General features: G+C 53.5%; 1 protein-coding gene across 1 annotated transcript in view; it reads left to right on the top strand.

The window, feature by feature from the left end:
• ARMC9 (armadillo repeat containing 9) overlaps positions 1-15,052 on the top strand; it is a 231,135-nt gene that overhangs the window by 121,757 nt on the left and 94,326 nt on the right. Inside the window, exons 15-17 of the mRNA XM_060242830.1 lie at positions 2,722-2,861; positions 6,232-6,308; positions 8,137-8,211. Coding sequence (XP_060098813.1) covers positions 2,722-2,861; positions 6,232-6,308; positions 8,137-8,211 — 292 coding nt within the window. The remainder of the gene's footprint in view (positions 1-2,721; positions 2,862-6,231; positions 6,309-8,136; positions 8,212-15,052) is intronic.

Genomic DNA, 15,052 nt, shown 5'->3' with positions numbered 1-15,052 from the left:
ATTTATATCCCGCCCTCCATTCCGAAGAGTCTCAGAGCGGCTCACAATTTCCTTTACCTTCCTCCCCCACAACAGACACCCTGTGAGGTGGGTGGGGCTGAGAGAGCTCTCACAGCAGCTGCCCTTTCAAGGACAGAGTCTCAGAGCAGCCTACAATCTCCTTTCCCTTCTTTCCCCTCAACAGACACCCTGTGAGGTGGGTGGGGCTGAGAGAGCTCTCGCAGAAGCTGCCCTTTCAAGGACAGAGTCTCAGAGCAACCTACAGTCTCCTTTCCCCTCAACAGACATCCTGTGAGATAGGTGGGGCTGAGAGAGCTCTCCCAGAAGCTGCCCTTTCAAGGACAGAGTCTCAGAGCAGCCTACAATCTCCTTTCCCTCCTTTCCCCTCAACAGACACCCTGTGAGGTGGGTGGGGCTGAGAGGGCTCTCACAGCAGCTGCCCTTTCAAGGACAACCTCTGCCAGAGCTGTGGCTGACCCAAGGCCATTCCAGCTGCTGCAAGTAGAGGAGTGGGGGAATCAAACCCGGTTCTCCCAGATAAGAGTCCACGCACTTAACCCCTACACCAAACAGGGCTCTTTTTTGTAAGCTCCAGGAGGATTGGCTACATCAGAGGGTGTGGCCTAATATGCAACGGAGCTCCTGCTAGAATCCCACCCCTCCCAGATTCGAATCCAAATGGCCTTGTGGGTCTCAGACCCTGCTCTCTCGGGAACAACAACTGAGCACGGTGGCAAGTGCTCCAGTGGACTGCAGCTTGTGGTCTCTGGACTCAGTATCTTCAGTGCCTTCCTGGGTATGAGAGGAAGAAGGCAGGTAACAAAGATGTCCTTACCTCTTGGGGTCTCCTCCATGGATATGTGTGGAGCGGAGGTTTCTTGCTGGACCCCAACTTTCCCCGCCTCACCCGAGAATCCCTCTTGATAGGGTGGAGTTTGAACAGACAGAACTGGAACTGCCTTACGTTTCAATGTGCTGGATGCGGTTTTATTACATTTATTTTTAGCTCTGGTTTTTAATAGGTTTTATGCAGGGGTCGTTTTGTAGAAAAACAGGCGGTGGAGCTCATTAGCATCGCTCGTTAACCTGTGCCACCACCACCACCCAGCCGAAAGCAACCCAATGCGAGAAAGGAGAGCCCTGGGCGAGCGAGGCCTGCTTGGGCTGGCTAGAGATCCAGCCAGCCCAAGCAGGCTTCGCTCGCCCGGGGCTCTCTTGAGCCATCCCCCCCCAGTCATAAGGCCAGCAAGCCACCCGCTGCCCAAAATCACGTAAGAAGTGGAGAAAGGGTGGTGCGGGCTTCTCCAGGGGTTAAGGAGGGCTGCTGGGGGTGTGGCAAAGCCCCTGGAGGCTGGCTGGCTGCCCGCTCTCCTAATCCAGGGAATGTTATGCAGCTGCACCTCCTATTCAATGGACAAGGAAGAGGGGGGACCCTCAGAAAGGTTCAGGAGCTGTGCTCCTGTGAGCTCCCGCTGAATCTGAGGCCTGGTTTTATGATGTATTTTCATTAGCCGCCTTAGTATCCCTGATTGGGCAGATGGGGAGGATAGGAATGCAGTAAATATGGACTTGCTCTTTTTAAGGCGGCTAAATCCACTCGCGGAGCTTTGGAGCGGCCTTTTCGGTTCGAGCCTCGTGGCACAGAGTGTTAAAGCTGCAGTCCTGCAGTCCTAAGCTCTGCTCACGACCTGAGTTCGATCCCCGGTGGAAGCTGGGTTTTCAGGTAGCCGGTTTGAGGTTGACTCAGCCTTCCATCCTTCCGAGGTCGGTACAATGAATACCCAGTTTGCTGGGGGGAAAGTGTAGATGACCGAGGAAGGCAATGGCAAACCGCCCCGTAAAAAGTCTTCTGTGAAAACATCCTTGCGGAAGCTGGGTTTTCAGGTAGCTGGCTCCAGGTTGACTCAGCCTTCCATCCTTCCGAGGTTGGTCAAATGAGTCCCCAGCTTGCTGGGGGGAAAGCGTAGATGACCGAGGAAGGCAATGGCAAACCACCCCGTAAAACGTCTGCCGTGAAAACATCCTGGCGGAAGCTGGGTTTTCAGATAGCCGGCTCGAGGTTGACTCAGCCTTTCATCCTTCCAAGATCGGTCAAATGAGTCCCCAGCTTGCTGGGGGGCGGGGGGAAAGCGTAGATGATTGGGGAAGGCAATGGCAAACCACCCCATAAAAAGTCTGCCGTGAAAACGTCCTAGTGGAAACTGGGTTTTCAGATAGCTGGCTCGAGGTTGACTCAGCCTTCCATCCTTCTGAGGTCAGTCAAATGAGTGCCCAGCTTACTGGGGGGAAAGCGGAGATGACTGGGGAAGGCAAGGGCAAACCACCCCGTAAAAAGTCTGCTGTGAAAATGTTGTGAAAGCAACGTTGCCCCTGAGTCGGAAACAACTGGTGCTTGCACAGGGGACCTTTCCTTTTCCTTAAATTCAGGTAGCCGGCCCAAGGTTGACTCAGCCTTCCATCCTTCCGAGGTCGGTCAAAGGAGTACCCAGCTTGCTGGGGGGAAAGTGTAGATGACTGGGAAGGCCAGGGCATACCATCCCGTAAAAAGTCTGCCGTGAAAACGTTGTGAAAGCAACGTCACTCCAGAGTCGGAAACGACTGGTGCTCGCACAGGGGACCTTTCCTTTCCTTTCAGTTCGAGCAAGGCGGCCGCTCTTCGGTGGAAACTTTCCCCTTGCCGAGCATCGGCTGAATATTCTGTTGCATGTCTTCCCGCTCTAGGCGCGCTCTGCAGTCTGCGATGATTAAGGATGAGCTGATCCTGTGGCTGGTGGAGGCGCTAAAAGACACAGACTCCATGTCGGATTACACCTTGACCTATTCGGTCGCCTTGCTCATGAACCTTTGCCTTCGGAGTCCAGGTATCCTGGGACAGCCCGCATTGGGGAAGCGGTGTGGTAGGGCGGGTTCTCTGTTGAGGTTCTCTGGGTGCCTTTTCCTCACACCCCTCCCGAAGTCCAGCTTAATCACACAAGGGTTGTTTGCTGGGCTCGGTTTCGGAAGGGTGGCTGCACCGGCCTGTAATAGGAGCAAGGCTTCAGTCCACTAGCATCTCGGAGGCCAACTAGATTTCCGGAATATAAGCCAAACTTGCTGAATGTCAGAGCCGCGTAGAAGAAGAAGAAGAAGGCAATATTGGATTTATATCATGCCCTCCAATCCGAATCTCATTTCCGACCTGAGCGGCCCTCCAAACAAAGTATTTCGTCCACGCAGAAGATGAAGAAGATATTTGATTTATATCCCACCCAGCCCCGTGGCGCAGAGTGGTAAAGCTGCAGTACTGCAGTCCTAAGCGCTGCTCACGACCTGAGTTTGATCCCAGCGGAAGCTGGTTTCAGGTAGCCAACTCGAGGTTGACTCAGCCTTCCATCCTTCCGAGGTCGGTCAAATGAGTCCCCAGCTTGCTGGGGGGAAAGTGTAGACGACTGGGGAAGGCAATGGCAAACCACCGTGTAAAAAGTCTGCCGTGAAAACGTTGTGAAAGCAGAGTCGGAAACAACTGGTGCTTGCGCAGGGGGCTACCTTTACCTTTTTATACTCTGGATCTCAGCGTCTCAGAGCAGCTCACGATCTCCTTTACCTCCCCCCACCCCCGCAGCAGACACCCTATGAGGGTAGCTGGGCCTGAGAGAGCTCTGACAAAAGCTGCCCTTTCGAGGACAACTCTGCGAGGACTGCGGCTGACCCAAGGCCATTCCAGCAGCTGCAAGTGGAGGAGTGGGGAATCAAACCCCGTTCTCCCAGACAAGAGAGCTCTGGCTGACCCAAGGCCATTCCAGCAGCTGCAAGTGGAGGAGTGGGGAAGCAAACCCCGTTCTCCCAGATAAGAGTCCATACACTTGGTCACCATATCGTACTGGCATAGAATAAACAACAGACGTTTGAGAGCCACAAGACAGGGAGGGAGGGCCGGCCCTAGGCCATCTGGCATCCTAGGCAAGGCTAACTCCTGGCACCCCCTCCCCCACCGCTCAGCACTGAGTTACATCGGAGGCCCCAGAAGGCGGGTACCTGTTTTGCCTAGCGGCAGGGCCAGCCTTGGGGTGGAGACAAATAGATGATGAGGGGGGAAGTAGGAGGGTGGAAAGAAAGCAACATGAAATGCATTCTCCAAGCTGCCAGCTGGCTCGGCTCACGGAAGCTATTGAAAGAGACAAACGCCTTCTCCTCCAAGCCAGCTGATGGGGCAGCGGGGGCTTCGAGAGCCACACGGTACGTGTGAAAGAGCCACGTGGGGAGGGACGGTGGCTCAGTGGTAGAGCATCTGCTTGGGAAGCAGAAGGTCCCAGATTCAATTCCCGGCATCTCCAAAAAAGGGTCCAGGCAAATAGGTGTGAAAAACCTCAGCTTGAGACCCTGGAGAGCCGCTGCCAGTCTGAGAAGACAAGACTGACTTTGATGGACCGAGGGTCTGATTCAGTATAAGGCAGCTTCATATGTTCATATATGTTCATATGTTCACGTGCTGCTGCGGCTTGGCCACCCCTGGTATAAGCTGTCGAGAGTCCAGCCTCCCTTTAAAGCTCTTGTATCTGAACTGGAAACTGCCTCTGCCCGGTAGAGGGTAGGAGAGCGGCCGTTAGGTTGGCAGCCGTTGGGTGGCACATGGAGATCCTCCAGAATTACCGCTGGCCCCCCCGACAACAGATCAGTTTCCCTGCAGAAAATGGCTGCTTTGGAGGGCGGTCTCTGTGGCATCACGCCTTGCTGTGGTCCCACGTTTCCCGGGTCCCGCCACTAAATCTCCAGGAAGGTAGCTTCAGAGGACAGCCGGGTGGGTCTACAGCAGATGGCCAGTGTTTGAGGCCAGCTGGGATAACAAGATTTCCAGGCTATGAACTCCCAAGGGTCACATCTCCCTTTGTCAGGAGACAAAAGGAGATTGTGAGCCGCTCTGAGACTCTTCGGAGTGGAGGGAGGGATATAAATCCAATATCTTCATCTACCTCATAGGGTGTCTGCTGTGGGGGAGGAAGGTAAAGGAGATTGTGAGCCGCTCTGTGACTCTTCGGAGTGGAGGGCGGGATATAAATCCAATATCTTCATCTACCTCACAGGGTGTCTGTTGTGGGGGAGGAAGGGAAAGGAGATTGTGAGCCGCTCTGAGACTCTTCGGAGTGGAGGGCGGGATATAAATCCAATATCTTCATCTACCTCACAGGGTGTCTGTTGTGGGGGAGGAAGGTAAAGGAGATTGTGAGCCGCTCTGAGACTCTTCGGAGTGGAGGGAGGGATATAAATCCAATATCTTCATCTACCTCACAGGGTGTCTGTTGTGGGGGAGGAAGGGAAAGGAGATTATGAGCCGCTCTGAGACTCTTCGGAGTGGAGGGCGGGATATAAATTGAATATCTTCATCTACCTCACAGGGTGTCTGTTGTGGGGGAGGAAGGTAAAGGAGATTGTGAGCCGCTCTGAGACTCTTCGGAGTGGAGGGAGGGATATAAATCCAATATCTTCATCTACCTCACAGGGTGTCTGTTGTGGGGGAGGAAGGTAAAGGAGATTGTGAGCCGCTCTGAGACTCTTCGGAGTGGAGGGAGGGATATAAATCCAATATCTTCATCTACCTCACAGGGTGTCTGTTGTGGGGGAGGAAGGGAAAGGAGATTATGAGCCGCTCTGAGACTCTTCGGAGTGGAGGGCGGGATATAAATCCAATATCTTCATCTACCTCACAGGGTGTCTGTTGTGGGGGAGGAAGGGAAACGAGATTGTGAGCCACTCTGAGAGTCTTCGGAGTGGAGGGCGGGATATAAATCCAATATCTTCAACTACCTCACAGGGTGTCTGTTGTGGGGGAGGAAGGTAAAGGAGATTGTGAGCCGCTCTGAGACTCTTCGGAGTGGAGGGAGGGATATAAATCCAATATCTTCATCTACCTCACAGGGTGTCTGTTGTGGGGGAGGAAGGGAAAGGAGATTGTGAGCCGCTCTGAGACTCTTCGGAGTGGAGGGCGGGATATAAATCCAATATCTTCTTCTTCGTAACAAATGAGTTTGACACCCCTGGAGTAGACACTACTGACCTTGATAAACTGTTGCTCTGAAACTTAAGTGGTCATGTCCGTCAGCATCACTGAAACGGGGAAAATCTTCCGTTGGGCCATTCGGGCCAAATGACAGCAGCCCGGGTCACATTAGCTTGACTGCAGACGAAGCGAGCTGGATTCTCTTCCCGAGGCCTCTTTTTGGGTCATCTGCATCCGTGTCTTTTTACCCTCCCCAGGAAAGAAAATGTGCGTGAAAATCGCCAACGAGGTTCTCAAAGTTCTCTCTGATCTTCTTGGCCACGAGAACCATGAGGTATGTCTGCCTCTAATACCTGCAGGTGCGTTGAAGGGAAAAGATGGTGGGTTGGGTCCCGTGGAGCTGTTCTGCCAGCACAAGGAGGCTTCCAAAGTCCAATACTTCTTAGAAGAAGGTGAACAGCAGGCCTCAGATTCAGCAGGAGCTCACAGGAGCACAGCTCCTGAACCTTTCTGCGGGTTCCCCCTCCTCCTCCCCACCTCCCTTGTCCATTGAATAGCAGGTGTAGCTGCATAACAATCCCTGGATTAGGAGAGCGGGCAGCCAGCCAGCCATCAGGGGCTTTGCCACGCCCCCAGCAGTCCACATTAACCCCTGGAGAAGCCCATGCCACCCTTTCTCCACTTCTTAGGTGATTTTGGGCGGCAGGTAGCTTGCTGGCCTTTTGACTGGGGGAGGCAGCAGCCCAGGAGAGCCCCAGGTGAGCGAGGCCCACTTGGGCTGGCTGGATCTCTAGCCAGCCCAAGCAGGCCTCGCTTGCCCAGGGCCCTCCTTTCTTGCATCGGGTTGCTTTCGGCTGGGGATCAGCGGCATACGCTAATGAGTTCTGCTAATGAGCTCCGCCGCCTGTTTTTCTACAAAAATGACCCCTGGCAAACAGAATGCATTGAGTTTATTCTGAATTAAATTCGGGCAGGGGTGGGGAGTGTATATTCCACTGTTGAACTCCTGATGGCGAATTCTCCTCGGCCGGCATCTGAAAGGGGCCTTTTCTCAATTTCTCAAATGGGAACGGCCAAAGAAACGCCTGGCAGCCGCGTAATGCTAATTTGGCCTGTTTGGATCCCAGGCTTCTGGTTCCTGGGATTATTTAAAAACCTTGGAAACGATTCCCTTTGAACCGTCAGATAGAGATCTGTTGTGCAGCCCTCCTGCATGAGAAACCCGCACATGACTCCGCTGATTCCAAAAAGCCTCCGCATCTGGCGAGGTCGTCGCATGCACGCCGTTGATGCCGGAGTCTGCTCCTGCTCCGTGACTCTAATAACATCCCTGGGCAAAGGAAGCTCTGGCTCTTTCTTTCCTTCCCCAGGGAACTGGGGGGGGGGAGCTTCAGCCAATAGAAGGAAGAGAGGGTTGGCTCCCTGACTTTAAATCATCCCTGATGATAATGTGCTGGGTGCGGGGCCTAGTTAGGGTGGACTCAGCCCAGAAATCCTGCAAGCCTCTAGACCAGGGGTGTTAAACATGTGGTCCAGGGGCCGAATCAGGCCCCCTGAGGGCTCTTATCAGCCCCCCAAGCAACTGGCTGTCATCTGCTTCCTCCTCCCTATATCTTGCTTCCTTTTGCATAACAGCCTGCTTTGCAAGTCTTGCTCAATCGCACAGGAGCTACAGAGCAAAACCTCTATTTTCTCCGTTGGCTGAGGCTCCTCCCTTGAGGAGGAAGGGGGGGAGGCAGAGCTTGTTTTTCCAGGCTCTCTTGATCAGACACAGAGCTACTGAGCCAAGCCTCTCTTCCTTCTATTGGCTGAGGCTCCTCCCCCCCCCCCAGTCCCCTGGGGAAGGAAGGAAAGAGCCAGAGCTTCCTTTGCCCAGTTCCCTGGATCCCATGGGAGAAATACAAAGAAAGCATCTTTAAGGCCGAGTGCTAACGTTTTAAGCGTGTTTTAAGTTGTTTTTTTATTTTTAAAAAAACACCTTTAATTGTGTTTTTCTGTGTCCTTCATAAAGTTTATTTCTCTGCTACCTAATCTTAAATAGGTACACACACGGCCTGGCCCAGACCAACCAGGTCTCATTTATGTCAGATCCGGCCCTCATAAGAAATGAGTTTGACACCCCCAATATAGAGAGTTAAAAATGAGCTTCTGTTCCCTCTCAGATACATTCCTACGTGAACGGGGCGCTGTACAGCATCCTCGCCGTTCCCTCCATACGAGAAGAAGCTCGAGCAATGGTAAGAGACCCGCCCGGGTCTGTGAGTGGTTTTGTCTTCTCTTGGTCCAAAATGTCTGTGCGTAAAGGACGGTCAAGCTGCAGCTGACTTAGGGTTTTCAAGGCAGAGGTGGTTTTGCCGTTGCCTGCCTCGGCCTTGGTGGCCTCCCCCATCTGAGCAATAACCGGGGCTAACCTTAGCTTCTGAGGTTTCCAGGCAGGAGACGAACAGAGGGGGTTTGGTCATTGGCTGCCTCTTCATAGTGACTCTGGACTTCCTTGAGAGAGTTTGGTGTCATGGTTAACTGCGCGGACTCTTATCTGAGAGAACCGGGTTTGATTCCCCACTCCTCCGCTTGCAGCTGCTGGAATGGCCTTGGGTCAGCCATCGCTCTGGCAGAGTTGTCCTTGAAAGGGCAGCTTCTGTCAGAGCTCTCTCAGCCCCACCCACCTCACAGGGCGTCTGTTGTGTGTGTGTTGGGGGGGGGGAGGTAAAGGAGATTGTGACCATTCTGAGACTCTTGAGATTCAGAGTATAGGGCGGGATATAAATCCAATATCTTCTTCTTCTTGGGAGTCCCTCATTCAAGTATTCAAGGCAAGAGACATTCAGAGGTGGTTTGCTATTGCCTGCCTCGGCGTTAACGACCCTGGTCTTCCTTAGTGGCCCCCCATCGAAGTAATAACCACGCCAACCCTGCTCAGCTTCTGAGGTTTCAAGGCAAGAGACGAGCAGAGGTGCTTCTGCCATCGCCTCTCTCTGCATAGCTACCCTAGACTTCTTTGGTGGTCTCTCATTCAAGTATTCAAGGCGAGAGACGCTGAGAGGCGGTTTTGCCGTCGCCTGCCTCTTTGCAGCGACCCCGGTCTTCCTCGGTGGTCTAGCATCATGGGGGGATGGTGGCTCAGTGGTAGAGCATCTGCTTGGGAAGCAGAAGGTCCCAGGTTCAATCACCGGCATCTCCACTAAAAAAGGGTCCAGGCAAATAGGTGTGAAAAACCTCCGCTGGAGACGCTGGAGAGCCACGAATGGGGCTGTGGCTCAGTGGCAGAGCATCTGCTTGGTAAGCAGAGGGTCCCAGGTTCAATCCCTGGCATCTCCAACTCAAAAGGGTCCAGGCAAATAGGCGTGAAAAACCTCCGCTGGAGACCCTGGAGAGCCACTGCCAGTCTGAACAGACAATACTGACTTTAGGGAGGGAGGCTCAGTGGTAGAGCATCTGCTTGGTAAGCAGAAGGTCCCAGGTTCAATCACCGGCATCTCCACTAAAAAAGGGTCCAGGAAAATAGGTGTGAAAAACCTCAGCTTGAGACCCTGGAGAGCCGCTGCCAGTCTGAGAAGACAAGACTGACTTTGATGGACCCAGGGTCTGATTCAGTAGAAGGCAGCTTCATATGTTCATTGCCTGTCTTCATGAGCCAGATCCTGCTATGCAATTACACTGAAGTACCACTTATCAAAGCTTCCTTTTCTCCTTTCCTTTGGTCGCTGTGTCTTACTCGTTAATGGCTTCCTGTTTGCTCAGGGCTGGCTGGCTAGTATTATTGTGCTCTGATCGTAATAGCACAACGACAAACAAATGCAAGAATCGCTGAGGGCTTATGAGTCCTCAGGGAGCTGATAATGAAGTCCTGATTCCTGAGTTTATAGTAAATAGTGAAGCTGAAGCCAGAGGGAAGGAGGAAGATTTAAGAGGCCAAAGGACTGAGCGACTCAGTCACGAGTTGCGAGTTCATAGAGGTTAGTCTGGTTTTGCCCTCGCATTTAAAAAAAAAAAAAAATCGACACAGAGCGAGTCTGAAGAAGAAGAAGATGAAGAAGATATTGGATTTATATCCCGCCCTCCACTCCAAAGAGTCTCAGAGCGGCTCACAATCTCCTTTCCCTTCCTCCCCCACAACAGACACCCTGTGAGGTAGATGAAGATATTGGATTTATATCCTGCCCTCCACTCCGAAGAGTCTCAGAGCGGCTCACAATCTCCTTTACCTTCCTCCCCCACAGCAGACACCCTGTGAGGTGGGCGGGGCTGGAGAGGGCTCTCACAGCAGCTGCCCTTTCAAGGACAACTCCTGCGAGAGCTATGGCTGACCCAAGGCCATTCCAGCAGCTGCAAGTGGAGGAGTGGGGAATCAAACCCGGTTCTCCCAGATAAGAGAGCTGTGGCTGACCCAAGGCCATTCCAGCAGCTGCAAGTGGAGGAGTGGGGAATCAAACCCGGTTCACCCAGATAAGAGAGCTGTGGCTGACCCAAGGCCATTCCAGCAGCTGCAAGTGGAGGAGTGGGGAATCAAACCCGGTTCTCCCAGACAAGAGAGCTCTGGCTGACCAAAGGCCATTCCAGCAGGTGCAAGTGGAGGAGTGGGGAATCAAGCCCGGTTCTCCCAGATAAGAGAGCTATGGCTGACCCAAGGCCATTCCAGCAGGTGCAAGTGGAGGAGTGGGGAATCAAACCCGGTTCACCCAGATAAGAGAGCTATGGCTGACCCAAGGCCATTCCAGCAGGTGCAAGTGGAGGAGTGGGGAATCAAACCCGGCTCACCCAGATAAGAGAGCTCTGGCTGACCCAAGGCCATTCCAGCAGGTGCAAGTGGAGGAGTGGGGAATCAAACCCGGTTCTCCCAGATACTTAACCACTACACCAAACTGGCTCCCTCTCAAACTGGCTTGAAGAAAGACGAGAGGACAGCAGGGAAGACGCTGGAATGCATTGCGTTACCATCGTTATCATCTAGATCGGGGTGGCCAAACTGCGGCTCAGGAGCCACGCGTGGCTCTCGAAGCCCCCGCTGCCTCATCTGCAGCGCGGAAAAGGCGCTTCTCTCTTGAAATCACTTCTTCAAACCAAGCCAGCCAGCAGCTTGGCGAATGCGTTTAAAGTTAAAGTTGCTTTCTTTCCACCTCTGCCTCCCCCCCTTCCCTCGTTTCTTCTCTCCTTCCTGCTCTCAAACATCCGACATCCATGTCTTGCGACTCTCAGACACCTGCCGGTTGTTCTGTGTGGCTCTTCGGTTGAGCAAGCCTGGCCACCCTTGATCTAGATTCTCCCCTGGAAGCTGAGTGAAGGCATGAGGGCAATTTCAGGCCTAAACAGCTGATGCGGAAGCCTCCTAAATTAAGACTGAATTCTGGGAAAGAAGAAGTCACGGTTCTGAGGCCCCCGCTTTGCTCATGTTTGGTGTAGCCAAGAGAGCCAGTTTGGTGTCGTGGTGAAGTGCATGGACTCTTATCTGGGAGAACCGGGTTTGATTCCCCCCTCCTCCACTTGCAGCTGCTGGAATGGCCTTGGGTCAGCCAGAGCTCTCTTATCTGGGAGAACCGGGTTTGATTCCCCACTCCTCCACTTGCAGCTGCTGCAATGGCCTTGGGTCAGCCAGAGCTCTCTTATCTGGGAGAACCGGGTTTGATTCCCCCCTCCTCCACTTGCAGCTGCTGGAATGGCCTTGGGTCAGCCCGAGCTCTCTTATCTGGGAGAACCGGGTTTGATTCCCCGCTCCTCCACTTGCAGCTGCTGGAATGGCCTTGGGTCAGCCAGAGCTCTCTTATCTGGGAGAACCGGGTTTGATTCCCCGCTCCTCCACTTGCAGCTGCTGGAATGGCCTTGGGTCAGCCAGAGCTCCCTTATCTGGGAGAACCGGGTTTGATTCCCCACTCCTTCATTTGCACCTGCTGGAATGGCCTTGGGTCAGCCACAGCTCTCTTATCTGGGAGAACCGGGTTTGATTCCCCACTCCTTCACTTGCACCTGCTGGAATGGCCTTGGGTCAGCCAGAGCTCTCTTATCTGGGAGAACCGGGTTTGATTCCCCACTCCTCCACTTGCACCTGCTGGAATGGCCTTGGGTCAGCCAGAGCTCTCTTATCTGGGAGAACCGGGTTTGATTCCCCACTCCTCCACTTGCACCTGCTGGAATGGCCTTGGGTCAGCCAGAGCTCTCTTATCTGGGGGAACCGGGTTTGATTCCCCACTCCTCCACTTGCAGCTGCTGGAATGGCCTTGGGTCAGCCAGAGCTCTCTTATCTGGGAGAACCGGGTTTGATTCCCCACTCCTCCACTTGCAGCTGCTGGAATGGCCTTGGGTCAGCCAGAGCTCTCTTATCTGGGAGAACCGGGTTTGATTCCCCACTCCTCCACTTACAGCTGCTGGAATGGCCTTGGGTCAGCCATAACTCTGGCAGAGCTGTCCTTGAAAGGGCAGCTTCTGGGGGGGCTCTCTCAGCCCCACCCACCTCACAGGGTGTTTGTTATGGAAGAGGAAGATAAAGGCGATTGTGAGCTGCTCTGAGACTCTGAGATTTGGAGAAAAAGGCAGGATATAAATTCATCGTCGTTGTCAAAATCATCATCTTCCCAATAACACTTTAGAAATGCTAATGACCTTCCTGGCCAGAGTCAATGATGGTCAGTTCACACCTCTAGCTAAGAGCTGACAGCTAGCAAGGAAATGAAAACAGTGCCAGTGTGCGGACTCTTACCTGGGAGAACCGGGTTTGATTCCCCACTCCTCCACTTGCACCTGCTGGAACGGCCTTGGGTCAGCCATAGCTCTGGCAGAGGTTGTCCTCAAAAGGGCAGCTACTGTGAGAGCCCTCTCCAGCCCCACCCACCTCACAGGGTGTCTGTTGTGGGGGAGGGAGATAAAGGAGATGGTGAGCCGCTCTGAGTCTCTGATTCAGAGAGAAGGGCGGGGTATAAATCTGCAGTTCTTCTCATTCTTTCAGTAAAGAAATGCCATACTGTCAATACAGAATCTCCCCAAAAAGCATATTCCCCATCTGAATGCACCTTTGTGGCCTTAAAACATCTGCAAGCCCTTCCAGCAATGCTAACCTTCCCTGTCCCCAGATCCTGCCCCCCTTGGGATTTTGGGGCACACACTGGCCTACAGCAAAGATAGGGAAAGACCAGCAGCCTGGAACAACAGCTGGAGTTTGTCCCAATAACAGCTGTATTGGTGCAGTAACAACGACCAGCCCAGCGGAAATGAACAGTGTCGGCTCTGCTAAGTAGACCACCAAGGAATATCAGAAGGAGGAGGAGCTGATTTTTATACCAGTTTGAGAGCCGGTTAAGTGCGCGGACTCTTATCTGGGAGAACCAGGTTTGATTCCCCTCCCTCCTCCACCTGCAGCTGCTGGAATGACCTTGGGCCAGCCAGAGCTCTCGCAGAGTTGTCCTTGAAAGGGTAGCTTCTGGGAGAGGTCTCTCAGCCCCACCCACCTCACAGGGTGTCTGTTGTGGGGGGAGAAGATAGAGGAGACTGTGAGCCGCTCTGAGTCTCTGATTCAGGGAGAAGGGCGGCGTATAAATCTGCCCCCACCTCACAGGGTGTCTGTTGTGGGGGGAGAAGATAGAGGAGACTGTGAGCCGCTCTGAGTCTCTGATTCAGGGAGAAGGACGGGGTATAAATCTGCCCCCACCTCACAGGGTGTCTGTTGTGAGGGGAGAAGATAGAGGAGATTGTGAGCCGCTCTGAGTCTCTGATTCAGGGAGAAGGACGGGGTATAAATCTGCCCCCACCTCACAGGGTGTCTGTTGTGGGGGGAGAAGATAGAGGAGACTGTGAGCCGCTCTGAGTCTCTGATTCAGGGAGAAGGGCGGGGTATAAATCTGCCCCCACCTCACAGGGTGTCTGTTGTGGGGGGAGAAGATAGAGGAGACTGTGAGCCGCTCTGAGTCTCTGATTCAGGGAGAAGGACGGGGTATAAATCTGCCCCCACCTCACAGGGTGTCTGTTGTGAGGGGAGAAGATAGAGGAGATTGTGAGCCGCTCTGAGTCTCTGATTCAGGGAGAAGGACGGGGTATAAATCTGCCCCCACCTCACAGGGTGTCTGTTGTGGGGGGAGAAGATAGAGGAGATTGTGAGCCGCTCTGAGTCTCTGATTCAGGGAGAAGGGCGGGGTATAAATCTGCCCCCACCTCACAGGGTGTCTGTTGTGGGGGGAGAAGATAGAGGAGATTGTGAGCCGCTCTGAGTCTCTGATTCAGGGAGAAGGACGGGGTATAAATCTGCCCCCACCTCACAGGGTGTCTGTTGTGGGGGGAGAAGATATAGGAGATTGTGAGCCGCTCTGAGTCTCTGATTCAAAGAGAAGGGCGGGGTATAAATCTGCCCCCACCTCACAGGGTGTCTGTTGTGAGGGGAGAAGATAGAGGAGATGGTGAGCCGCTCTGAGTCTCTGATTCAGGGAGAAGGGCGGGGTATAAATCTGCCCCCACCTCACAGGGTGTCTGTTGTGGGGGGAGAAGATAAAGGAGATTGTGAGCCGCTCTGAGTCTCTGATTCAGGGAGAAGGGCGGGGTATAAATCTGCCCCCACCTCACAGGGTGTCTGTTGTGGGGGGAGAAGATATAGGAGATTGTGAGCCGCTCTGAGTCTCTGATTCAGGGAGAAGTGCGGGGTATAAATCTGCCCCCACCTCACAGGGTGTCTGTTGTGGGGGGAGAAGATAGAGGAGATTGTGAGCCGCACTGAGTCTCTGATTCAGGGAGAAGGACGGGGTATAAATCTGCCCCCACCTCACAGGGTGTCTGTTGTGAGGGGAGAAGATAGAGGAGATTGTGAGCCGCTCTGAGTCTCTGATTCAGGGAGAAGGGCGGGGTATAAATCTGCCCCCACCTCACAGGGTGTCTGTTGTGGGGGGAGAAGATAGAGGAGATTGTCAGCCGCTCTGAGTCTCTGATTCAGGGAGAAGGGCGGGGTATAAATCTGCAGTCGTCTTCTTCTACCCTATTTTTCTCTCCTTTAAGGAGTCTCGAAGTGGCTGACAATCGCTTTTCCCTTCCTCTCCCTGCAACAGACACCCTGTGTGTGAGGTAGGTGGGGCTGAGAGAACCACGACCAGCCCAAGGTCACCCAGC

The sequence above is a fragment of the Heteronotia binoei genome, chromosome 6, assembly GCF_032191835.1.
Source record: "Heteronotia binoei isolate CCM8104 ecotype False Entrance Well chromosome 6, APGP_CSIRO_Hbin_v1, whole genome shotgun sequence".
NCBI classification, from domain to species: Eukaryota; Metazoa; Chordata; class Lepidosauria; order Squamata; family Gekkonidae; genus Heteronotia; species Heteronotia binoei.
Note: the sequence above shows the minus strand (reverse complement) of the source record. Positions and strands in the feature narration are given on the sequence as shown.